The sequence below is a fragment of the Genypterus blacodes genome, unplaced genomic scaffold, assembly GCF_046128005.1.
Source record: "Genypterus blacodes isolate CSIRO-AG114 ecotype Tasmania unplaced genomic scaffold, CSIRO-AGI_Gbla_v1 ptg000007l_1, whole genome shotgun sequence".
NCBI lineage: Eukaryota > Metazoa > Chordata > Actinopteri > Ophidiiformes > Ophidiidae > Genypterus > Genypterus blacodes.
In genome coordinates, this window is record NW_027466821.1 from 6026586 (window position 1) to 6053115 (window position 26530).

At 44.2% G+C, this 26530-nt stretch overlaps 1 protein-coding gene across 2 annotated transcripts; it reads right to left on the reverse strand.

The window, feature by feature from the left end:
• On the reverse strand, window positions 1-23736 carry lin7a (lin-7 homolog A (C. elegans)). 2 transcript variants are annotated; one of them, XM_076153627.1, is made up of 6 exons: window positions 23643-23736; window positions 12781-12899; window positions 6817-6888; window positions 4351-4560; window positions 4025-4236; window positions 1-2040 (listed from the first exon to the last, which is right to left on the reverse strand). In XM_076153627.1, the coding sequence occupies exons 1-6, from the start codon at window positions 23677-23679 to the stop codon at window positions 2013-2015; spliced, it is 678 nt and encodes a 225-aa protein (XP_076009742.1). In that variant the 5' UTR covers window positions 23680-23736; the 3' UTR covers window positions 1-2012. The 2 variants fall into 2 exon arrangements, with proteins under 2 accessions (XP_076009742.1, XP_076009751.1); XM_076153636.1 differs by having other exon boundaries at window positions 4021-4236.
• Window positions 23737-26530: the final 2794 nt, after the last annotated feature.

Here is a 26530-nt window from a genome sequence, read left to right on the forward strand (position 1 = left end):
TACACAAGCACATAGATTTATTTATACAAATATATTATGTATAACAATTGCATATCAACAGTTTGTTGCAATTCTTTTTTTTAATCTTCACTGTAAGTACAGAACCATCGGCTGCAAAAATGCAAGTCAATTAAGAAAGAGTACCTGTGAGTTAGTTAAAAGATACAAAAAGGATCTGAAATGTACGTGACAGTGTGTGTGTGTCTGTGAGGGTGTGTGTGGCGGCGGTGTTCCGACAAAAGCCTTGGTGCAGAGATGACGTTATGCCAAACCTCTAGCAATAGATAGACCACAGTGCTAACATGCTGAAGAAATATTATGAACAAAATAAAAAAATAAAAGTCACAAAAACTATTAATCAGCAACGGTTTTGTGTAAATAAATTTATGTTTGTGAATTTCTATGGCTGACCGATGCAACAGAATCATTAGCCAGGTTTCCATTTACTTGGTTTTGCGCATTTAGTTGGTGCGAATAATGGAAGCGCTCACTTGAGGTGTAGCGATTTATTTGGTACAACGGCAATAGAAACAGATTTAGCAAATTAGTTGTATAGTTTTTTATTTCCAAATTGGACAATTCACCCATAGATGTCGCTAATTTGTATCCTAATCAAAAAATATGTCGATCGTTGTAATCTGTCGTAGCCTCTAATTCGTGATAAAGATTTTTAGGTTTTAGAGGAATGAGTTTCTGAAAAATGTGCATGTTTCCGCAAAACTGGCAATTGAAATCCAGCTAACGTGTTGCCTGTTCACAACGCTTTGTGGTGCTTTTTACATTTTGCCTTTCTGACATGAGGAAGAGAAGACATAGTAGCTAAATAAGCATAAAGAAAACAACGCGGCCTACAGACCAAGAAGCGCAAAAACACAAGGACAATGAGCGCTTAGCACCAAAGATGGAGACGGTGGGTGCGAGAGCAACGTCAGGACATTCTTCCATCTGATCCCCACGCAATGATTGTCAAAACGTGGGCGAACGTGAACTATGTGCGAGTGTTTAGCTGCTTTACAGTGTTTAAATAATAATCTACATGTTTTACAAAGTATACATAATATATTTAAAAGAACAATAAAACTTCTCTCTCTAGACAGGTCTGAAAAATAAACACAATTTTAGTCATTTAGAGTGGGGACATTCCTTTTTGTACGAGTGGTACATACTTCTATTTATCTGGATAAAATCTCTCAGGAACATATCATTTCTGGATATATTCTGTATTTTACAACTGTATTTGCTGTTATTGCACATTAAATTGTAGACACCGGCTATGAACCAATAATCTCTTCAAATGGCACTGAAGATGGGTTCCTCATCTGTCGCTTCTGATGTAATTTTTGTAACTATCTCATTAAAACAAAGTGCCAACTGTGTCCCAGCATGGATTTGAACACAAAACGTAAAACTGACAAATGTTTGTTATTGCTACACCTACAAGATACAAAATCTTTTCTTGCTACAATATAGAAGGTAAAAAAGAGTTAACATTATTTCAAAAACGGAACTGAAAATTTGACACAGGGAAATCAAAAAGGACGCTCATTCATACATAAGACACAAGCACCAGTTGAGGAATCAATGGAAACACCACTGTACGAATGATACCGATGGAGAAAATGGGGAAAAGGTGCCACGCAGTTATGGAGTTCGGAGACGGGCTGGAAACAAAACAGCGAACACAAGAAAGGAAATCTCATAAAGGGCCACAATCGTCGACTATCCGGGGCGGGAGAACAACTGAGAAAAGGGAATTTTAACAATTAAAAAGAGCAAAGTCGGTTCCAGCGCTAGCCTGCCTCGTGCGTGTTTTCCGGGTCAATCGATTTTCAAGACAAACCGCCATCTTTGTGTTCTGCTCAGCCATCGGAGGCGCGCCGAAAGGGAAGAGAGAGGAAAAGAGTCGTCCGTTCGATGTTAGTACGGTGTTCCTTCACCGCAGTGGGGGGAATCCTCGGGGATCCTCAGAAAACGAAACAGATGGTCGTTGGGTTCCCACGGCTCCGTCGCCTTCACTCCTTCTTCTTCTTCTGGAACAACCTGTGGAGGACAGAACACACGAGCTGAGAGCGCAGACAAGTGGGAACCTGCCAGTTAGACTAAAACACGGACGCAATAATGAAGAGGATTTCACCACTTGACAAATATACGTGACACCTTTGAGGACGTGCATATTACTCAAAAATAATATTTACGATTTGCAGTCACATAATCTACATTAGTGCCTCACAGCGAATGTGAGTCAATTAAAAGAAAATCCATTTCATGCCTTAATTGTGTAATCAAAGTTTTAAACAGTTTTTAAACATACTGACTGAATCACTCTGAAGAATACATGAGAGAGAAACTGATAAGAAGAGGGAGATACATAGAGAGATAGAGAGAGATACAGAGATAGAGACAGACAATGACAAAGACAGAGACAGAGAGAAATTGACATAGAGAGAGATGCCAGTCTAATGTTACACTCTTTGTCTTGCATGTGTGTGTGTTCACCACAGCAAATCTCTGCGGTCGGCGTGCCGGCGTTGATACCAACATGATCCTTGCTCAGCTCACCCTCTGTGGCTCCACGGCGACACATCGTTACAAGCTCCCAAATACCTCCCGCTCGCCCCTCCGTGCCCAGCGCCAGACAGCGGATATGCTACAGGGATTTAGCTTCAAACGGGCAGAGCCGCCAGAGATCTCTCCCCCTCTGCTGACGCCGAGGCCTTGGACACATGCCCGACTCCCACACATCAAGGAAAAGCCAAAATAAGTGCGGAGCTCCGTGTGGAATTCTGCGCTGCATGATATCATGTAGCTTCATGGTTTGATTAGTGTCCAAAGTGATCCAGTTTGACTAGTTTGACCCCATTAAGGCTTGGGTTTGCTTTGGTTTAAGGCAAGGATCATACTCATACTTCATGTGTGTTTCACTGACCTGACTTTTCTTCAATTTGAAGTTCCGAATTGAATTATGCCCAACAGAAACACATTTCAATAACCTTGTCTCTATTTCAATCACGTTTCAAGCACGCTGCTATCACCAATTCAAACCACACTCACTTCCTGCCCCAACAGCTCAGAGCTTCAGTCTCTAACATCATTGTGCAATATCCAGCGGTTCTATAGATACAGAGAGGATGTACTCATCCGCATACCTGCAGAGCACAAGGCGAAGATCCAACCTGTTTATGCTTGAATAATTTACAGTGCTCATCAGAGTTGCTCGGCATAATGCAGCAGAATGTGTAATGCCTGCACAGACGACACTGACCACCCCGTCTGCAGAGGATCCCACCGAGGCTTCCAGTTTCCTGCTATAGGATGGAAATGAAACCCGAAGCCGAACCTGCAGCTGCTTGGCTTCTTTATGTCTGTAATCCTTGGCAGCGTGTGTGTGCAAAATCTGATCGTTTTACACTAAAGCCATCAGCATAACAGAACAATAACGAGAACCTTCACCGATGCAGAACTTTCTTTAGATTTGTTTAATTGTGCTGCACAATCCAGGAAGGAAATAACAAACAAAACATTGCCCAGATGGCATAAAATGAAGTAAATTAAGTAGATTCAATCCAACATCCCAGCTAAACGGACGCAACAGCAAATGAGGTAAACAAACAGGTGAGGCAGATAATTAAAAATATAAAAAAGAAATCAAACAAAAGTAAAGGAAATTTCCAAATGAGTGATAGATAAATCGAATAACAGAAATAAAGTAAATGCAATGCCAATAGAGAACTGCACAACACTACACTCTGAGGAGAAACAAATCTTGTCTTCATCCTTATTTGACTGTTGAACATGAACCAACCTTCCGCCACAATCAGCTCCTCTCTCTGCCGCCATGGATGACCAGTTTACGCCCCCTACTGGCACGTTGTGTGTAGCGAAAGCTGAACTCCTTTTCTCATAAACTGCATCATTCTCAGACGCGTTCACCGGCCTGCTCTCACGTTGCATCCTTGCCTCTTCCGGCATCCGCCCATCCTCCCCTCCGCCCCTCACCCTTAAAGCAATGAAGCGCCTCACCTACGACATGTGGTTCTGCTGCGAGGCCAGGTTCTGCTGCTGCTGCTGCTGCATGAGGATCTGCTGCTGCTGGCGCCGCCGGGCCGTGCGCAGCTTCTCAAAGCGAGCCTCCATCTCCTCCAGCACTTTGGGGGTGTAGCGGACCACCAGCTTCACACTGTCCTTGGCCGCCTTGAGCAGCTCCACCGCTTTCTCGTGGTGCTCACCCTCCACGCTCTGCACGGACAGACGGAGAGAGAGGTTATTTACACATTTATGAAGACACAATTGATGCTCTATGCAGCCAGGTGTATCCGGCGTGATCCTCCTCATTGGCCGGTTTGGACCTACCACGCCGTTGACGGACAGCAGCTGGTCCCCTCGCTTCAGGCCGCCCTGACGCTCGGCCACGCCCCCCGGGATGATGCGGGAGATGTAGATGGGCGAGTTCTGCTCCTTGCCGCCCATCACGTTGAAGCCCAGTCCTTCCTCTGTCTTGGGTAGCTCTACCACCCGCGGGTGGGAGTGACCCTCGCTGGCCGCAAAGGCTGCAACAGTGGCCTGGGGGAAGAGAGAAACATGTAGGGCCTCTTTTTACCTGCAGTAGTCAGGAATACCCAGGAGCTTTTACCTCATTTTACCTCGGAATCATCTGACTGGAAAAAAGTATGATGCAAATATTTTAATATGTTTGTTTCTTTCCCCAAACTTTCTGACATTTCCATATCCATTTTAAACGCCCCAAATGGCAAAGTTCTTACTATAATGCGTCCAGAGTGTTGTTGATTAGTTTTCTTGGTCCCTTCACACCAAAAATGCCTGCAAACCTGGAAACTAATTTCTCATCCTGCTGTGAAATCAAGTGAGTTCTGCGCCGTCTCAATTCAGTGGAGAGAGCGGTAACAAAAATGAAAGGATTTAGTGAGGCACTGAGGATTTGGATTCTTCTTGAGAAGGTGCCTGGCTTTCTAAGCAGGTGGATTAACGTGTCCAAATTCCCGCTAGAGTGGCGGCCAGACGACTTTCATCCTTGGCATCTCCAGCAGGGGGGTCAAATTGCTTCTTTGCCTGGGGTGTTCCTTTGAACTCCACGGTAAGCACCGAGCAACAATGCGCCCACGAGCTCGTTAACCATGTACAGAGACGGGAGACACAGATCCACAAAGCGCGCCACCACAGGTGCTTTGCTGTCAACTCGGCATCACTCCTGATACGCAGGCTAGATCAGGCACGAGTGCGATGAAGAAGCAAGAGAAGCCGCGGCAAACGCGTACCCGTTGGCGCAGCACTTTGAGGTCTTTGACGCTCTATCCCAGCAGGATCAATGTCTCCACTCTCTCCTCCATATTTATATGCATCTTTGGGTTCCCATTCGTTCTACTTCTGATCATCCCTCTCTCATCTCCCGCAGCCTGCTTTTAATCTGGTTATTGTGTTCTCCGTCTCTGTCCTTCTTTTCTTTCCCCTGCTCCTCCCTCCTTCCTTTCCTCCCTCCTTCCCTCTTCCCACCACGAAGCTCCTCTGCATGCACGCCGTCGCCTCACCAGGCTCACATCACATCGACCTTCACAACTTTATCTGGGATTTTGACGGGAGACAAAACAATCTGGCAGATGGCCTGCTCCTCTCCGAACCCATTTGAAATGAAAGCTTGCTTGTGGAGCCTTTCTTTGTAAACACACCGTTCTGAATATATATTGGACTTGCATATACAAACTCACTTGATTATCAGCTTCTATTATTTCTCAGGGGCCCACACAGCTCAGATCATCCTTGCCTCCACTCAGATCAGCTAGAAAGGCCTCGGGCCAGGAATAAGAGCCTGAATTGATTTAATTAATAAAGCAATCAAAGAGAGTCGAGTCATTCAGGTGAAACGCAAATCTAAAGACGTCTGGAGTTTTTGCCGTCACGCTAACGGAAACACTCCAGAGGCAGACGAACAGAAGGCTTGTCACATATTTCACGTATTTCATCAGGATTGCTGCTGCAGCTTATGAACTTCATTTTCAGAGTCGCAGCGATGCATTTGTTTCCCACGCGGGGCCGGCGAGATATGGCACTGCGGTACCACTATCTCACTTTAGTGCTTCCATCTGACAGTCACACTTTAGACCATTAGTTGTCTTTTTCAAGGGTGATTGATATGCTGAATTCTGAGGCCAATGTCTGAGTAACTTGTTCAAGTTTGTAACAAATAGGAAGGAGTTTTTCTTTAAGCAAATTTAACACCACCGAGGAGACTTTGGACCACTGGTGGCGCTGCGGAGCTGAAGATTTTGATGAACTAGTCCAGGCATTGTTTGTTTTATACCAGCATGCATTGCACCTCAATCCCAGTCCGTCCATGATGCAGCGCCACCTCTGTTTTGATATTAATGAGGATGTTTGTGGGTGGTGTTTTATATTTCTGCAGGCGGGAGGAGAACAAAGACTTGTTTTGTGAATTTTATCATCCAATATTTGAGAAACGTCTTCATTTATTCAGCAGCACCCTCCACTCAACCCAAGTTCTTACGACCCCCATCGTATTGACCCCCTCCCGCCTGCCGGGCCCTGTGATATGCTGAAGTGGTCCCAGCTGGTGGAGGTTGAAGAGGCAAAGGTCAGCAAGGTGCACTCATCCTGCACTCACTCCCCCTCTCCGCAACTCCTTGCCCTCCTTATCCTCATCCTCCTTTGTTTAGACTCGCAACACTGCAACTGAAAACTGCTCTTCCTCTCACTCTGTGCACACTGAGTGAGAGGAAGAGCAGTTTTATTTTAACATTAAAGTGTTTCCCTTAAACGCACAGATGTAGAGCCCATATGTCTTACCTTCGCCGTGGCCCGGGCCTGGTACTCTGGGCAGCCATTCACCGTGATTGTTTCATGCATATACTGGTAAACCTAAAGTAAACACAGACAGAGAAAGCAAGAGAGAGAGAGAGAACTGTGTTATAATTATGCTTCGCCGAGTCAGAATCGGAGCTCAAGGCAGCATTTCCATAGTCAAATAATGGTGTTCCTGCACAGCTGGTTGTAGAGACACACACAAACTCAGACACACACTCACACACACTGCATTAACAGGCACTGCAGGGCTCACTCTAATGGAAAACATGGCAATCAAAATCACTAGAGTGGAGAGCACTTTCTTTCATGAGAATGACCAAATCAAACTACCAGCACTAATTGGTAAGTGGCGAAATTGTGCTTCTCACCATCACACAAGTCTGGCATGTGATGGAAGCTTTGACAAAATATGAGCGTAAACGCAAATCTCCAAGTTTGGCAGACAGAAAATATGAAAGGAAATGTGGTCAAATGTGTTGTGCATGACTCCTGTCTTTGCACTGCTGGAGTGATAAGGTGGGGGGTCCACATGGGTCCATTCAAAGGCCTACAGTGACTGTGAAACATCTCTATGCCCTTTCATTCCAGGAAACAGGCTCTTCCTTGTGCGTGGCCGTGCCTGTATAGACTGTACAGACTGGACAAAAGCCTTTAGATAACTGCTGCTGAGTCAGGAAGTGCGCTAAGACACAGCTTGCTGGATGTCCACCGCAGTGAAAAACAAGTTTATCTGCCTCCTCACCGAGTCGGACAGAATCAATGCAGGCGGTTGACCTTTCCAGTTAATACCTGTCTTCTGAGCCGAGCTTGTTCAAAGGAATAAAGAGGAGGAAGTCAAAGGCACTGGCCGGGATGGAAGGCAGACGTATGCAAACGTAGATATGAACACAGCGGTATGCAGAGCACTGATACGGCCAGGGGTGATTACACACAACAACAATATGAAGATGAGGATGGAGATGAATTCGAGAGGAGTTGGATGTGATTGAGACGTCTCGGCGGCGTGCGAGGCCTGCGGGGGGATTGTTTTTCGCTGAGCTGATGTAATCAGGTCTTGAGAGATGAAGCCACCCGACTTGCATGATCAAGCGATGAGTTATGCTTAAGGGAATATAACTTGGGGATTTCCAAGCAATATCTGAATGAGCCACGTAATGAATTCAGCTCCGTCGAAAACACACCCTTTATAAAGCGGAGGGCACGTGAGCTTAGATGCATCGCAGCTTCGCCACATAACAAAGGCCTCTGTTCTCCTCATCGTCATCGGAATCTACATTGGTGTAGTCCAACCCGTCGAGATTTAAGAGGAAGGAGAGAAATATCCCGGAGCATCAGTTATAGTGTTTGTGCTGGTGAATCTAATGACAAAACAAACACCATTCTGCACAACTCCACAGATTCATGGCACTATGGGGAATAAGAAGAGCATACATACAAACACATACACACACACACACACAAATCCCAATTGGATAGCTTTTCCTCTGAGAAACTCTCCCACCTTTGCACTTTCTCTGGCTGAGCACAGCTTAATAAATGCCACAGATATTTCTCCTCTTCCTCCCTGCAGTACAGGAACGACCAATAATAATAACCAATGCTGATCACAACGATTACAATATGCCTTTCGATTAGTTACCAAGGAAAAGGGCCATTGAGGAATTAATTACTTATTAATGAATCTTTAACTAGTTCTGTTGGTCCTGAAAACTCTGGGTTGAGATCTCAGTTGGTTAAGAGGAGATAAAAGAAGAAGATGAGATGAAATGAAATGAAGCAGCAGTTCACATTTATCTGTCAATCTCCCCATACAGGCCGATTAGGTCGGATTTTTTGAATCTGTTCTATGGTTTCAGGGCAACTTCCAATTATGAAGTGTTTTTGTGTGTTCTGACCACTGAATCCAGATCTCTATTGTGTTATTGGAGCGCACACACGCAGAGAGAGAGATGCCTGGAGGGCAAACTGATGTGACGGCACTGCTTGTAACCATGGCTTGCTGCTTCCACTGCTGAGAGGAAAGTGGGAAAGAGAGGGGGATGGGTGGAATCTGGAGAGAGGGAACGGGAGAGAGATGGATCACCAGGGAGGTTTAATGTTTACAGGAAACGTTGGAAAAGCCTCATTTGCAGCTTACAAACAGGTCCCTTGCTTGTCGACATGACATAGAGGGACATGTTGGCGTGATAGGGAAGGAGGGAGGGGGCGGCACAGAATCAACCAGAGCCTTTATCCTGAGCCATTTAGCTTTTGCGAAAACACACGTCGGCAATTACGCGGATTGAAAACCTTTGCCGGAGTGGAAAAAGTGATGAAAGCGGAAAAGGCGTCCAGGCGTCTGGGCGTTAGGACGGCGGCATCAGCGGGACCCGTCATGTGATGTGAATTCCCACCGTCCATCATTTCCGGTTGGTTAGCTCATCCACTCATTTCGTCTTGTGTCCTTCCTTTTCCATTTGCAAGGCTGATTGACCCTGACAGCTCACTGAGAGACCCCTCTCGGCCGTGTCATTGATAAACGTGGCGTAGGGTAAAGACGACCAGCTCATCAAACACCGCCTCTTCATCATTTACTGCGTCGCTGCTGAACAGGCGCTTTCCCCCCTTCCTCCGCTGTCCATTCTTCATATTGACAGCTTGCCCGTCTCCCGGAACAAGGCTGATTCATGTTCGTTAAACTCTATTGACAAAGCGAGGGTCTGGTTTGCGCTGGATGTGGATTTATGGCGAGGTGTTCAACCTGTCCTTCCTGTCAGACGCCACGTAGGCCCACCAGACTGTGAAACGAGCTGGCGTCACGTATTTGAAGGCGAGGGAGAATAAACCATATGGAGCCCAAACGAGGCCCATGCCCTGTTTGAGGTGGCCGGCATTACTAAAATGTCACCGTGGCAACTGCGATCGACACGGACAACAGCAGGTGTGGACTTAACTGACTTTGAATGGCGCTTAATGGCTTTGTAAAGCTTTAAACAATGATGGACGACTTGGACAAATGAAGGGGTCACATCAAATGTTAATATGATTACATCGCCGGGAGGACTGATGCCCATAAAGGTCCATGCTGATAGTGTCAGTAGTGTTAATCCATTTACGACAATTTATATATACATTACGATACAGATGCTCATTTTTGAAAGTACATGAAACCAACTCGCAAAGACTTCACCCCTGCCTGACATCATCAGCATTAAAACAAATCTCCTCTAGCATCGAAAATTTAGTTTGGCAGAAATGGGCGTGGCCTGTATACTGTAGATGGATACGGATAGACCAAAGAAATCCAGGAATTTTGATTGTGTGGCTTACGGTTCATAAACTAAAGGCCAAAATGTGGAAAAGGGGTAATTACAGTGCCACCTTGAGGCCAACAGCTACTAGATCACAGTCATAACTTGGGTCACCAAATCTCAAGAAAACATAACGATACAGGATACTTAGGCACTTCTTGTGTTTGTTAGCGAACATGAAATCTGGGGTTTGAAAAGCCACTTGGTTTAACTTAACATTGATGTTGAAATGAATGGAAATTACTGGCCTGCACATTCAACTACGTATAGAAAACATGGTGTTAATGCTAAATGTGCTAAAGGTAAAGAAACACCTGTATGACCCTTTTTAAATGGTGGACTCTTGTGTGTAACCTGTGACTGTGAATGAGAACCAAACACACCCAAACACACACATCGGGCTACACTCGACACAAACACAGCATCAGAGGACGCAGCTGTCCAGATCTGTGGCTCTTTGTAGGTCACCGCGGCTCATTTAATGCTCCACATAACAACAGTAATAATCTACTGTGTGAGGACTTCAGGCGTGTTATCCAGCTGGCTCAGCACCGCAGAAAAGCAGGTCTCAAACCTATAATCGCCCGTAAACCGCCGCCACCCTCCCTGTCGCCGGTTTCCCTGGCGACTATATTGGGGTGGGTGGGGTGGGTGAAGTGGTCTGCTGTTCTCCAGGAGGCATTTGAGCGTCATTATCATCGCAGGCGGAGCCGTCAGATAGCCTGCCTGTCGCGTTTCTGCTCAACACCACAGTCAAATTATGTCATTGGTCTAGCAAAGATTCCATTATACATTTTTCACAATATGTGCAAAACAAAAGTCAATAGAAAGCCTGTGAGTGACTAAAAACTGACATTTTCGCCTGCGAGGACAGTATCAGTGAAATCACCCTTGATCACCACCCTCCTATTGTTTACATCTTTGATCGACCTAGAGAGGCCCTCCAGCCCTGCAGACTCCATTTAAATGTTAATAAACGTTTCTTTGTTTCTGATGCAGATGATTTGGCCTCTTTGAAGCTACTCTACATTAACATAATGCAAGCGCTGATTGCAACTGCCATCGCCACCTACGCCCACCTTTGTTGTTATTGTTTTTGTTGAGCGGTTACATCAGATTCTCGGCCGTTCCTCATGAATTGTTTATCTCATCACTGTCGTCTCTCCTTGTTGGGCAATTATTGACAAGGGGTTTGAAATTAAAGCAGAGATCCAACAGAAATATTGAACGAGGAGGTAATCTTGTTTTTACTCACACAACATCAAGTGCTTCCTCAAAAATCATCCTGATCAATAACCCAAACCAATTCACAACATACCAGGGTTTGTCTGTGCTTCAGAGAAGTAAAATTACAATATCCTTCTTTTAACGATATGTAGTCAAGCTCTCGTGCCTGCTCCAAAGACAGTCTGTTAGCGCGTTAAGGGAAAATTACACGTTTGCTGTGTTTACTATTAACTTGCAGCACGCCGGGGGGTCGTTGTGGTATCCGTTATCAGTTTCCCAGCTTGAGCCCGAAGCAAGCCCAGCATCCCAATGGCCAGGATGCTAAATATGCTAAATCGGTGGTTGTCAAGCGTTGTGGCATTGTTGTGCAGAGTGGAGGCCTCCGATCACCCTGATGAGCGGTGACAAACGTAGTGGATCGGTCGGCTGCTGTAAAATGTGATTAAAGCCAATTTCTAGCAGTGAATAACTCCATTAAAATTCATTCTAATAAGCGTATCAGGCGTTGGAGTTAATGAAATCCTCATAATGTTTTCTGGCTCTGATCATTTCAAAGCTCTGCTGGGATTTTTCACAGTCAAAAATTTCATAGTTGTGCTCCCGGGCGAGACAAACGACGCAGTGTGATCACGTCTGACGTTTTCATTGTGCTGCTGCCTCGGTTGATGGATATGAAGGTGCAAGCTCGTGATTTTTGTTCTGGCACTGTGATTTTTATGGTTGTGCGGCTCAGCTGCAGCCCCAGATACAGATTTTCCCTCCCAGGTTACTGCCGAGGTGTCGGAGAACATCACCAGAGACCAAGGGGAGGAAAGTTTGGGATGTCACGGTGCGACTGGGTGCTACAAAAGAGAGTAATGGCTTTTATGTTTGTTTGAAGAAGTACTAAGTCACCTTGACTCACCAGAGGTATAAAGTAACTCTGTACATTCAGTCAAGCACTTCACTTGTACATTGCCCGAGTGTTTCTAGAGATAAATATTATTGGTGAAAGAAAACATGTGTCAGCACTGTTTTATGCTGCGTTCAAGGGATGTTAGAAATTTAAAAATACCAACATTATACAGTAGTTTATCAGTTGAGACCTTTTCACCTTTGGGGCTACATGAGCCAAAGTAGAATTGCAATCTTCTGCCCCTCTGTGTTTTGCTTGTTTCGTCTGATAAGCACTGGAACATTCTTAAGGTTTATGTGCTGCTTTATCTCACATTTCTGATGAGGTCTTGAACGTAACATTATCAATTATCAGCTTACTAGATACATGTCAATGCAAAATGAGTACTTGTGCTATCTGATACTGGAGTACTATGAACAGACGAATGGAACGGAATAGTATCAGTTTATAGTAGTAAAGACACATTACCACTGGGGATGTGTCCGCAGTAATCAGTCACACGGATCGAGTGAGGAGGTGCTGGTTATGACTCACCTCTCTGATGGCGGTGCAGAATTCACTCTGAAGCACCTTCTTCAGTGATTGGAGCTTATGACCGGGCACGTCACCGGACTCCTGAAGCTTCTCCAGCAGCTCGATGGCCCTGGCAACATCTGGCAGAAAGGGACAGAGAGATAGAGAGAGTGTGTGTGATAGGTGTGTGGGCACACGTGCCAGGAGGACAGTGGCTAGAGAGCCTGTGTTCAATTACGTTAAAATCAGAGCCGTGATGAGGGGCGAAAGAGCGAATCAATGGGGGGGATAATGGAAATAGACTCAGTTAAAGCCAGCAGGGAGAGAGAGAAAAGCAATCTCATCCCTGATCGTTTGCATTGGCTCAGCTCTATGCATGAGAATAAAGGAGGGCAGGTATAAGTTAGACGCTCGTTTGCTCAAAGGTAACAGCTCCTGGAGGAGTCTTTACAAAGTATTATCGTTAAGCGCTACGGCCATCAGCCGGAGGCCGCGACTGTGTGGTCTGGGCACTCCTGCACTCATTACCCAGCGCTTGGCAAAGCGGCCAGCTCGACTGATTAATTTCTTGCCCTCTGAAGCTGGCAGGCCGAAGAGACATTGGTAATGGGGGGGAGAGGGAAGTGATTTGGTACTCAATCACCAGAGTCGGACACTTGGGTCAATAACATGTTTTATTCAGCACGTGCTTCCAGAAAGCTGTGGCCACACAGAGACCTATGATTGGTGTGTTTTTAAGGTTAGGGTACTTTTTCTCCCCCCAGTATATTTGTGTGCATTCTCGCTTCATTCCCAAAATGCACTAGTGGAGGTTTTATAAATATGGCTGTGTGATTTGTTGGAAATGTATGAGGCAGTGGGTCGAGGAGCCAATTACTTTTTCTGACAGACAAAACTAATGAGACCTAGTTGTCCAGATATATAACTATCTACTGTATATTCCTCTGCAGTTATGACTCCAGGTGTAGATCTCCTTCTATAATTAACACCTTTGAATTGATCAGCCTTGGCTTAGAGTCTCATTCCATATACAACATGATAAATCAATGTTTTATTCCATTAAATATGCAGCTTCGTCCATTCTATGAATTCCTTATGCGACCAGAGATCACATATCCCATTTTACTCTCAGATCAGCAGCGATCTTGAGATTCATGTCGACCTGCCAAGCAACAACGGCATTTTTTCCACACTTTCAGCCATGTTTGCTCACCCGACAAGGATCGATCAATAAAGCAAGGTACAAGTACATTACGCACAAACGCATGCTCCATCACGCAGCACTTGTGTTCTGTCTGAGATAAACAATTCAGCTTGACCTGTTTTCTTTCGCATCGAGCGGCTACAAGCTGCCTAAAGTTGTTTCGAAGTCAATATTTTAAATGGCAGGTGGAGGGAACGACCTTACATCTCCTGGGTGAATGAGAAGCTGTAAATGTATGCAGCCGGGATTTACTGTTAAGCTGCTATCACATACTGACTAATCAACTTCTCTCCCCACTCGTCTCAGGTATTACGGTGATTCATACCGGCTTCCCTTTCCACAGTTCAACAACAGCAATCAACAACAAACTGTACTTAGAAACAGACACTCAAACGCTGGTATTGGATTCTGGGACTATAGAGTAAGTTGATAAAGCAGATGGCAGGCAGACGAGCTTTTATTATTTGGCAGACCTGTGGGAAATGAGAGAAGAAGTAGTCTGTGTGCATACACATAAGGCTGTGAGGAGCTCATACCAGGCCATAAAAAGGAAACGCATTACCTTTTATTGCATTTTGCCTTAACGCTATGTATGTGTGTATGTATGGACACAATAAGTGCCCCTCGCAGCCTCTATTCCAAGCTGACTGTAATAAAGGACTGTGGATTATATTGATCCACTTGAAATTGAACCTCAATTCCCATTGAGCCCAGTTGTGACTTGCGAAAGTGGCTCAGTGAGAGCTGTATTGGCACATGAGCCCTGGCCAGAGGGCACGCTGTCAGGATAATGCTAATCAGTCATTAATCATCTGAATTTGGTTGTTTGGTAGAACACTGGATGTTATTTTTGCCATGTGATGTTTGAGCAAACCTTGTGGTTGATGTATTTGAGAATCTTCAAAACAAGACAAACGACACAAAGTCTTGATTCATGAACATCCAACGACAGTCACAGAGCAACATGAGCAACCCACTGTGGTATTTTTATCTATGCTTTTGTAGCCACTAACCAGTGAGCAGAGTTTATTCTTTCTATTTCTTTAGCTTCCTATAGCTCCAGTGGCGCAGTAGTAGGCGTGGTACTTATATGTCAGTATTCAGCAGGGCAATGCCAAGGTTGTGAGTTCATGCATCATCTGGAGCAGGTGTTTAGTTTAGTGGAACAGTCCAAGGTAGTAGTACACGCCGGTTTTCAAATGTCTCCAGTTTCTCCAACCATCAAAAACATGTTCATTAAATTAATGCTCCTGCCGTTGCCCTTGACCAAGACACTTGGCTGTACACCAGGAGCTCCATTAATTCCCTCAACGATCAATAAAATGTAAAATTAAACTTTACTTTGACTGTCATTTGGTTCCGGTCAGGTCATATTCTGTCATCTTATCACAGTTTATATTATGGAAATGCCCTCTGGAACAGGAAGCAACACCCAGCTAAGAGGAAATGTGCACAACAAGGAGCTACAACCAATCAAATTCTTCTTGCATCACCCTTTCACACACACAAGAGTTGATAAACTGCTATTTAAGCGATATTATTATTCAATCTCAAGGCGTTAGAGTAATTTTTCCCCCCTGTGCCTCAAAATCAAAAACAGTGATTCAGAGTAACTTGTGATGTGCTGCTACGTTTCCAAGTATCAAGGGCGTCCGTCTGGGAGGTTTATGAGCGTTTCTCTCTCATTAAAGGCAGGTCAAAGGTTATTCAGGGGAGATTTCTTCCTTCAGCTGTTATCCACCATCAGGCACTCATTAACAACCATTTTACACACAGCATCGCTGGATCCGCACTTACTTCAAAGACTGATTTCCAAGATGGTTTTCGCTCTCTGCTTTTACTGCTCTAATCTGGATGGTGGTGAATGATGCTGACCCATTTCCCAATATAATCTTTATTTTAAGGTGAAGTTAAATGTGTGGGCTTTGCAGTTTTAACTTCTGAAATAGAAGTAAAAGCTGAAGTGTTGCAGACTTTGACCACTATTATAGCAGCTTAAATAACATCTGCAAATGCTTTTCGTCTCCTCCAGTCAGGTTGTGTCATGTCTCTCTACAGCTTTATCCCCATGTAAGACCACAGGGGCACAGAAACGGTGATTGCGAGACAATGTAATTGCAGGTGTCCGCTCCCTGATGAACGGTAATCATACAGTATATACATAGCTCTCAGGTTCTAGCTGAGCTCCTCAGAGGTAAGAAAATGTCTGCCAGCACTGCATTTTCCCCTCTAGCACAGAATTACAGGTGTGAACATTTGCTGCGGTGCCAAAACTGCAAATTCAGTTATCGAGTTGCAGATATTGTAAAGAGAAGTGGACCAAGAATCGTGTCGTGAGGAACACCAAACCCTACAGAACAGAGGGATGATCGGATATCATTTAGTATGATACACAGTGATGTATTTGTTAGGAAAGACCTAAACCACAAGAGTATCATGTTACAGATTCCCAGGTTGTTTTTCAGGACAATATGAGATCAGAATTTGGTCTTTTAGTTCCATTAGTTACATGACTACAGGTTTGATAAACTGGAGCAAACTGTGTTGCCTGCATTATTTTGGTCAGAGTCTTCAGTTCCTCCCTGTGGCTCAGTGGAACATGAAGTCACACTGATTTAAGCGAAAATGTTCCGTCAGGGCTCTTCAGTATCTGCTCTCGCCAATATGAAACTGGGACATTGGCTGAGCCGTGCCACTTGTGATCAGAAGGGTGTAAAACCAGAGGATGAGAAGGAGGAGGAGGAAGAGGCAGTGAAGGGTGATTGTGTTCCATGACAAAGCACACAGACAGACAGACACACACACACACACTCACACGGTGAGCGTGATAGATGCAGGCTGTTTGAAAAGGGTCAGATGGAGGAAAAGGCAGCAAATATGATCGCATCCCCGACTAACCAACTGTGCTGGGCAATAACAACATGCACGAGCACTTCAGCATTTCCTTGTGTTATCGGAAATGTCAGGAGTCCCAAAAGTGGGATTACATTTCACAGTAACCTAACACTAGACCTCCTTCTAAATCTCCTTCCAAACTCATTTTGATTCAGAGATTCACAGAGGTTGTTTTTCAAGTCGTTCCTCTCAGTTTACTTTCACTTTATTGGGATTTTGAGGAACAGAATAAACTAATTAAAGCATTTGCTGCTATTGAAATGCTGTTATTTTCATATAAAAATCCCAAACGTTAGATTACGTTTTCGATTATGGAATAATACAAATTGATTGACTTTATTATACATATTAAACCATCTGACGCAGCCGCACTAACGGTGTTTTAATTTTCACTGCAATCACTGCAATCTGCTGACAACACAAGAGACCTCAATTGAAACATCAGTGCACTGGAGACATAGTGAAGGTGAACACGCTTCAATCTTCCACTGCTTCAGTGTGTTTACTGCAATATTCCATGCCCATAATCCCCTCAGCTCCTGGTGCTGTGGGCCGTTCAGGAGGTCCAGATGTGTGTAACATCTGCAAAAGGTCTCGCCTCCTCCCTCAGTCAGAGCGAACAACATCTCAGCCTAAAGTAAACCGTGACAAGTCAGGCCTGCCAGATTTAACACATCTGCAGCGCAAACACACCATTTCTAATCAGGTCAGAGACAATCGTGCAGCATCCAAATCTAAATTTGGATGCAGCACATCGTTACTCTTCATCATCGGTGAGAAAAGATGGAAAAAAGAACACACAACATGCAGAGGGAGCTCAGGAGTGGATACGGTTAAGCTGTGATGCACTGCTGCCATATAAGCTGGAGTGATGACACCACCAGAGAGCCAGTCAGTCCTTCATTTCCCTCTGCTATACTTAGGCTGAGGATATTCTCATTAGTGACACTTGCCGACTAAATTAGCGAAGTTGGAGAGGAGATTTTGAATTATGCGTGTCGGAGCTTCAAGTGTGTGTTGAGCGCTGAGTATTGAATCATCTGTCACCATTCTGAAACCTAACTTTTAGGAAAGCGGTAATATATCCACTTCATTTTGTCTTGCAGCTCTTATAGCTCGCTCACCTGTGACCTAACTGGATAACACACCGAAACCACTTCATCGTTTACAAAATCCTGCACGGTACTGAGTTGGCTGAGTCATCGTATATCTGAAGCCTGACCAGAGGTCTTTTAAAGCAGATGGGAGCTTGGGGAAAGAAGTCTATTACAAATACATTCAGTGTGTTAATGGACCTTGGCAAGTTTTATTTCTATTCGAACATTTGCCACAGCACACAGCAGAAGAGAGCTGCAGATAAATTAAGTCGAAAGATGAATATGGTTGATTTGAATCATTCAAAAAGGATATACAATAGGTTTTTTGTTTAGTAGAAGAATTACAAAGTAAGTGGTGAATATGTTGGGCACAGTAACTAATTGCATAGGTTTTAACACAGACACCCTATAAGTGAACACAGCATTCAGATTTTGAGGTATCCACCTTCCCCAACGAGAACATCTGCAGTAAAGCTACAACAGACAAGACAATTTCACCAAACACATCAGCAAACAACAACTGGAGGAAAAATGCATCATCCAGGACATAGAAGTAACGATTTTCCCACTGTTACGGGCAGAAAGGGACCGAAATGAGACTCATTTCTTGTACTGCTGGCTGAATTTTTGATGCTTCTACGAGTCTGCACGCCCTCACAAACTCTCCCTTCTCTCTCTCTCTCTCTCTCTCTGTCTCTCTCTCTCTCTCTCTCACTCCCTCTCTTTCTCCCTCTCTCTCTCTCTCTCTCTGTCCCTGAGGGGGTTCGCAGAAAGGCTCTCTGGGAAACTGGGATGTGAACTCAGAACCCGACCGAGCATTAAATCGCAACGCTGCATCACAAAATAACTCCAGAAATGTGTTACGCATCACAGATGGCTGATTCACCAGAGTGTGAGAGGAGTCGAGGGCAGATTTGTCTTTTGGAATCTCTTTCTATATTTACTAAATCTGGTTTTTATCAGCAAATCTCATGTAACTGTGATCAAGAATTGATTCCCAACCATGCACGTAATGAAATATCTAACAGAGTAACGCAATTCTCAGCAATACCGCCTTGTAAAAGACAATGAAACAAACTTTTCATCAACGGGAGATGACTTGGGCTTGCGCGGCATCATAATGTGGAGACTCATTTCCCTAAGCTCCCAACATGAGGCTGTGATTAAGAAAAGGTCATCGTCATCACTCGCTGATTAGAAAAGAGGCGTCGAGCCGAACAAAGCTGCGACGGCTCCCGACGAGGCCTCACAGCATTGTTTTGGGACGTGTCCAATGTTCTGCTGTAATTAGTCCATTCATGACAGCAAGCAGAAGTAAACTTAATCCATTTTCAAGTCGTTACTAGTGTCATGTTGAAGAAGAAACAGCAAAGTAAACACAGGTCCATGTGGTCGTGATTAAATCTCCTTAAAACTCATTGGAAATCAGAGTTTAATTTCTCATTTCACCTCCACAAATGAAGGCGAGGATGACCTTTCTGTGACCTCCCCTCATACCTTTCCTATAGAATCACCCTGAGAGACGCTTGGATGATCGGTCCCGAGAAGTCCTCGTCATCTGCCACCGCCGCTCTGACCCGTGCCTCCTTGGTGCCCTTGGCCACTCTTGCTGTTAAATCCAGCCATAAAAAATTTAAATCATCGCCTCGTGGACGACGTAAATGGAACGACAAGGTTTCTTACAAAACAAAGTCTTGTCGGTGTGCCAAGCAAATTAGCTGTAATTTGCCCTACTGTGACGCTCCCCCTCCATGCACGACACATAAATCACTCCTCCAGAGCTAATGACTCCTGCAGGAGGCAATGGTGAAAGCAGACACCAAAAACATTGTGCTCTTACTGTCTTCTCAGGTTAATAACGAGACAATGACCCAACCAAGCAAACCCAAGCACAAGTACAAGCACAAAGTTTTGAATTTTCAAGTCAATTTGGTTTGTATTTGGCTGGCTCGTCTGGTTTCCTGTTCTATTTTGTTCTCCCTCTGTTCTCATTTCTGTTCATTTCACCTCCTGCCCTTTTGTGTCTCCTGATTGTGTGCTCCGTCCTTCTTGGCTTCACCTGTGTCCGTTTATCTCATTGTCTTTGTCCACCAATCGGTTGTCTCTGGTTCTCTACCAGTGTCAAGTTTGCTCCTGAGATTTTTCTTCACTCCTTGTTGTATTACTGGATCATCTATTGTGTTGCTGGATTCCTCAATTGTTCCTCCTTGTGCTGCGTGAGTTGATTTTTGCAAAGCACTTTCAATCACTCGTGGATTACCTTATATAACTTTAGGATTATGTTTGCTCAGACATTTGAACTTCTTGACTTTCGCTCTGGCTCTTACCTGCTAGTGTATTTTGTGTTACTCCCTTTGCTGCTTGAACTATTATTGGAATTAATTGAATACGTTTAGTGCTGTGCGTTTTGATTCCTCTCTAGTTAAGCCCCACTAACAAGTTCAGTGTAAAATGTTGTGTCAGAGGTGACATCAGCTTCTCAATAGCACTCAAAGCACTCGAATAACCAGCGTGACTCCAAGCATGTGACCAGAATAAAACCTGGCCTCAAATCAGTGAACTTGCTGTGATCTCTCTGAGGAAAACAAGGGACTCGGGGCACTGCGGCCGCAATCCGTCTCTGCCAGCTATGAAAACAAAGGCCTTTATACTGCACAGACAGAGTGCTTGCTTTAATACCCCAAGACCAAAGACAACATCAGCAGAGAAACTAGAAAAAACGTACGGCCCAAAGTTTGATATGAAACGATACGACTGCAATCTAAAAATCGGAGGCCGATAACACAGGATTCTTTATGGAGCTTCAGCAAAAGAACTGGCCTCAATAGACCAGAATTCAGTGCAGCTACAAGACGATGTAGGGCGGTAGAAAAAGAGGCAGGACTAGATGAAGAGGTCCATCTTGGTCGTGTGATCTTACAGGCACGACTTATCCGTCCCCACAGGTGGGGAGGTGGCACAGCGATCTCACCCCCGCTTCCTCTTGAAACCAGACTCCTGCAGGTAAGGAGTGACGGGTAGTGACATCATGTCTCACACCCCACATTCGGCTCACGGGGGGGGGGTGTGTGTGCGAACACAACATTATGGGAATCTGACAGTCCAGACCAGAGAGAAAAAAGCGAAGGAAAGCAATTTCTTGAAATTAAAATGTTCCTAATTAAAATGCCTGCACAAAGATAAATGCATGTGTAAGCAATAGTGCCAAAGAGTACATACGTATGTGTGCCATTGCAGATCTATTTATATCCTTGGTGTGATGAGATGAGGTCATTTTGGATGCTAATTAGACTGTTTTTAAAATGCTTGTTTTGCAGAGAATGGGATTGTTTTGAAGCTAAAACTAAAAGCCACAAGCTCAGTGAGGATTCTCAGAAATACACATCCTCCTTCCCCTCCACTCTGTGTTAAATATCTGAAAAGGTTTTCCTCGCCGGGACTCGCCTCTGTGTGTTCATTCCTTTAGTGGCGGCTCTGCAGAGAACGCACAGTGACTGCACAGGAGGTTCAAAACAATTGCTCTTGATAGGGTCCTGGCGCTGGATTATGACAGTCATTTCCTCTGACAATAACAGGAAGAGCAGCGATGTACAGTCTCTTCATCCTGCTGTGACCCAACAAGCCAAGAGGGACATTTGGAAAAGAACATCTCTGCCCCCAACACCCGCCCTCTGTTAGTCATTTAACCCTCTGCAGTCTGAATTTGTCTTTATGATTAGATTTTTCATTCATTTTGGCTCACTGACCTCCTGAAATGCAGGTTTTTCGAAAGATTTTGTTTTTGATTGATTTGTATTTCCCAGAGTTGGGAGTTGGATTTGAATAAGTATAAAAGGTTTTATAAATGTGTTTTTTCTACATTTTTAGTCTGTCTCGTTTGTTGTTTATACTGAATGCGACACTTTCAATTCAGAAAAACACAAAATATATTTTCGACAACTAAATGGATTTTCTACCATCTTCTTCCATCTGCTTTTAAAATTTATTTTGGACATGTTTAATTTTTTGGCAGTTAGATAATTTTTCTAATTTCTTTTTGTGTTTTCTGTATTTTTAAAGATTACATTTTTTTTTTCTTTTTTACATCTGCTGGACTCTCCCACTCCAAAACAGAAGAAGGTTCTAGACTTCATCATATCTTTGAGTTTTTCCTCTTCTTCTGCAGCTTGTAGGAGGCAAATAAAAGCCAAATGGTCCTGAAAAGCTAAATCAAAAGCAACAATCACTCCTGAGGATTGAAATCTTGTTTATCAATCCAGCACAGCCCTCCCCTCTAATTACTGACTTTCCAAAGATGGCTTGATGATAAAAGAGTAGGCTGGTAAAACACTTGGACTCGTTTCATTAATTAAATAAAAACTCAGCCTGATTTAGTGCTCCGACTCACATTTCACTGCCAAAAAAACCCAAATACCACAAGCGTCCCATTTGTCGTAGCAGATAATGATCAGCCTGCACCATCAGTCACATTAATTCCTCTGTAATCAGTTGTTCGCTCACAAAATGTATTAATAGTTTCCTCCTGAGGTTTGGGTGTGATGGTGGCTCCAGCTGAGGTGGCGTTCTCTAATGTTGACACCATCATGCCGTTCCTCTACATGCCGCGTTACATTTGATCTGCTGATGAGTCTTTGGCCTGAGTATAAGTAGCTAGCTACAAGTAGCTCCTAATTTAACCGCTTTTTCCAGTAGCTTGACAGCAGCAAAGCAATTTCCAGAACAACCTGTTCCAATCAAGCGCGTTTGAAACCTCTGAGCAGCTCAAGACATCTCAGCAGCGCCTGAAACAGCCACTAACAGCAATTCCAGTAATCTGGGATACCACCAGTGGCACACGTCCCACAATTTGAGAACCACCCTTTTTGTATATAACCATTTTAATACAAGCTTGGGTTCTTTTACGTGCCATCCTGTGAAAGTAAAGACAATAAGACAGGTCCTCATCCCCACTGAGCCCTCTAACACGATCCAGCAGCTGATGAAGATGAAACACATTATTCATCCCACAGTTAATTAAAAGACGAGTGAGAAGAAGAAGAGTGAGGCCAGGAGGTGCGCGAATATGTGTCTAGATCACGTGGTTTGGGTTATTTATATGTACTTTATGGTCCGCTCCCAGTGCGTTAACACAACCTGTGGTGCATATGCATGAGCAGAGCGGGTAATGGAGCCAATATGATGAGACAGTTCGCTCATAAAATGTTGTTCCCAGGTTCGGATTAGGCACAAGCCCGAATCTGATACAAAAGTTGTCTCTTATTCAACAAAGCTTCAGTTTGGCAGCTTTTCCACAGCAAACCGAGCTGGAACTGGATAATATTCGCCCCCGAGGTTACATAATAGAGATGGAATAAACAAATGGCACCGTGCGAGCTTATCTACTTGTCAAATAAATGAACGTGGATGTATGAATGTGCAGTGAAAAGACGCAGACGCTGATTTCATCCGACAGATCTGCGAAATACGCGCACCGATCGGGACGCTCGTTTGTATTTCGAGAAAAAGAGCCGTTTACAGCGTGAGGCGCGTATTGCCCGTGAAATAACGACGCGGATAGAGAATCGATGCAGAATCCGACTCCGGGTACCAGAAGACCGGGCTCTAATCCGGGCAGGATCTGGTACTCAGTGAAGTTTCCAACGCGCGAAACGAGAGGAAGTGAGAGCAGAAAGCTTGGAGCGCCTTACCTCGATCCAGAGTGAGCGGTTGGACCACTGTCGCCATGACTGCTGCTTACTGGAGACTGAGGGAGGGAGAGAGAGAAAGAGAGAGAGCGCAGGAGCTGCAGCATCACAGGAGAGAGAGAGAGAGAGAGAGAGAGAGAGAGGGAGAGAGAGCGGGAGAGGAAGGGGGAGAGAGAGATCTACATCCGCCCATCCTCAGCTGGCTCTGGAACTGCACTTTTACGCACGTAATGCAAACAATTACAGTAATAACAGTAAAGACAACATTGATGATGATGATGATGATAAAGCTCCATCTTTGCACAGCCAACAGACCATCAATTTTACAGATGAACCAAGAGAGATTTGCAATGGAAACGGGAAATAATGAAAATATACAATGAAATAGTCCTTTTCCTGAAAAACTCAATTTGGTGGCTCTCATCCTTTCTGCTGGTTTGAAGGATCGCAAGCTCATATACATTTTTTTCAGTTCAGTTTTCCAACTGTACTGTTTCGTTTCTGTTTTCCAGGTCAGTGTAATGGAGTAAAGCAGCATTCGCTCCTGAAGCCTTTGGGTGAGTAAATACACTTTACTTCCCAGACTAAATGTACATGTGTGGTCAGTCATTCTCAGGTTTTGGATGCTTGACCGTGAGAATATCCCCCCAGATTGACTCCCAGTCTCATGCATGTGCTCCGGTGAGCTCCCGACCTGCACGTGCAGAGGCTTAGCCCTGTATAATCCATCCACTCACCCATTACATATCAGGATCAATCGATTGCACTCACACTTGCCATTAAGGTTTATCCTGAGCCGCGCCCCCCCTCCCCCATTATCTCTTCCTTTGGCTACATGCACGGTTAAGTAGGCGTGCGGCCTGATAAGGACTGAATGATGGTAGTGAACCCCAGTTGGAGGGTTTGTTAATCCTTCTGTTGATGAACGGAGCCAAACACACGCCTCTGTTCATTCACTGTGGGTCTGCTGTCTAATGACGGTGCCCACATCTCACACATGGCTGAACTCAAGCATATAGCACCTCCATGATCACCATGTCATGTCATACGCTTATAAGTGGAAACAAAGGATTAAACGCTCTGCTAATCAAGGAAATTACACTTAATCTGAGAATACAGTAGAAACACTTCATGTCTTTATTTTTGATTCAGTTTTATAAAATTCTTTATGCTATTTACTCTACAAGCAAATCAGGAAAAAATTAAAACCTATTTGTATAGTGATGTATAATAATGATGAACAACTACAATTAATAAACCTCAATTGTAAAAGCACCTGAAATCTATGCTTAAATGCTTAAATTAATCAATAAAATATGCAAATGTGTAACACATATGCAAATGTGAATGATGTTCAGTAGATGTAAAATAAAATCTTAATCGTTTTTGAGGTCTCCAGTGTGTTTCTGTCGTCTCAGTCAGTTGTATCTTTGATCTGAACCCTGCACTCTTCTAATCAGCTGCTCTTGGTCCATATGTGCTGCTGACTCTCCCACCCTCCACTCCCCTCCCACCCACAGTCCCACCCAGCGTGCATGCAGATGTGAACTGCTGGTAAGCGGCAGGTTGGAGGGCCGGATGGAGGCGAGGCTTAGAGAGTAGGCAGAATGAGGGCACACACAGATTACAGGCTCCCTCCCATATGGGCTGGAATGCAGCGGTGCCTTTTAAAGAGGTGGGATTACACCACAGTGCTCCCAAAGCCCTTAAACTGGGAATGAATTGATTTCTGACAGCGTTCCACTCCAGTAGATTCAAGAGGCCGCGTAGATAAAACAAATGCAATCAGCTGCTCCGAGGGGTTCTCAAGCTGTGGCACAGCTGAGAATCACATGTAGTACTTGCAGCGCCCCCTCCTGGTGGCGGTCTCTGCAGTTGACATGTATGGAAATTCTGTTTTGTGTTTTGTGTCACTCACACTGTAGACTGACATTGTTGTCAGAATGGGAATTGGCCATTGTTCCCATCAATGTGTTCAGGAGATGAATTCAGCAGATATTCTCATGAAATGATTAGATGAAGGTGATTTGCACCCAAAGATGCTGCCACCCTTCTGTTAATTCTTCATCTTGCACTTATTAACAGAGGAAGGCAGTGTGATTTACTGACAAGACAGCCATAGACACTAATCCCTCCGCAGCATTGAGTGTGATCTGTGTGGCGTGTCACACACTGAATGCCCTGATAAAACACACTAAAAATAAGCCCTTACGATGTAGTAACACATCCAATGCTTTTATGTAGAAAGGTTTTCTTGAACATGACAGCTTTCCCCCAGCAACACGGACAGATAATATTCCATCTTCATGTAAAGTCGTGGGCGGGACATGGCAGACACTTAAAAACGTGTTTACAATACGGAGTGAAACAAATACATTTTGTGTTTTTGGCAGAAGCTTTAGGGAGTCATTTTTCAAGGCTGTCAGCACAGTTCTTCTGGCTTGTACTATTTATCACTGGAGCAGCTTTAGAGATGAAATGCCTTGCTCAAGGGCAGCATAAATCGGTGTAAGTGGGTGGGTTAATGCTGCCTTGTTTGTACCAGACTACACGCTCGCTGATGCCCCCTTCAGGGAGACGGCACTCACTTGCATTTGCATGGACCGGTGATTATTAAATATGATTTTTGCTTGATCAAATTAAAGGAGAAATCCAAACTTGAAGCGTCTCTGATATGCTCTGCCCACTGCTCGCTTACTTTAGCTGCTCAGGATATCATAACATTCTAATTCTGGATTTGGATTTTATAGCATTTATATTTTAACTTTTTATTGATTAAAGCTTAACTAAACTTTCAGTGGCAAATGAAAAGACACATTCAGAAAATAGTAAAATGATCGCTACCAATTCATTTATGATAATAATGGATAATGGATTTTATTGCTTTTCCT

Bases quoted from the DNA above. Each gene is read 5' to 3' on its own strand.
- lin7a (XM_076153627.1), bottom strand. From the start codon at position 23,679: ATGGCGACAGTGGTCCAACCGCTCACTCTGGATCGAG. The intron at 4,561-6,816 runs GTAAGACATATG...CTCTTCCCCCAG, and splicing joins AGGCCCGGGCCACGGCGAAG to GCCACTGTTGCAGCCTTTGC. The intron at 2,041-4,024 runs GTAGGTGAGGCG...TGTCCTCCACAG, and splicing joins TCGCAGCAGAACCACATGTC to GTTGTTCCAGAAGAAGAAGA.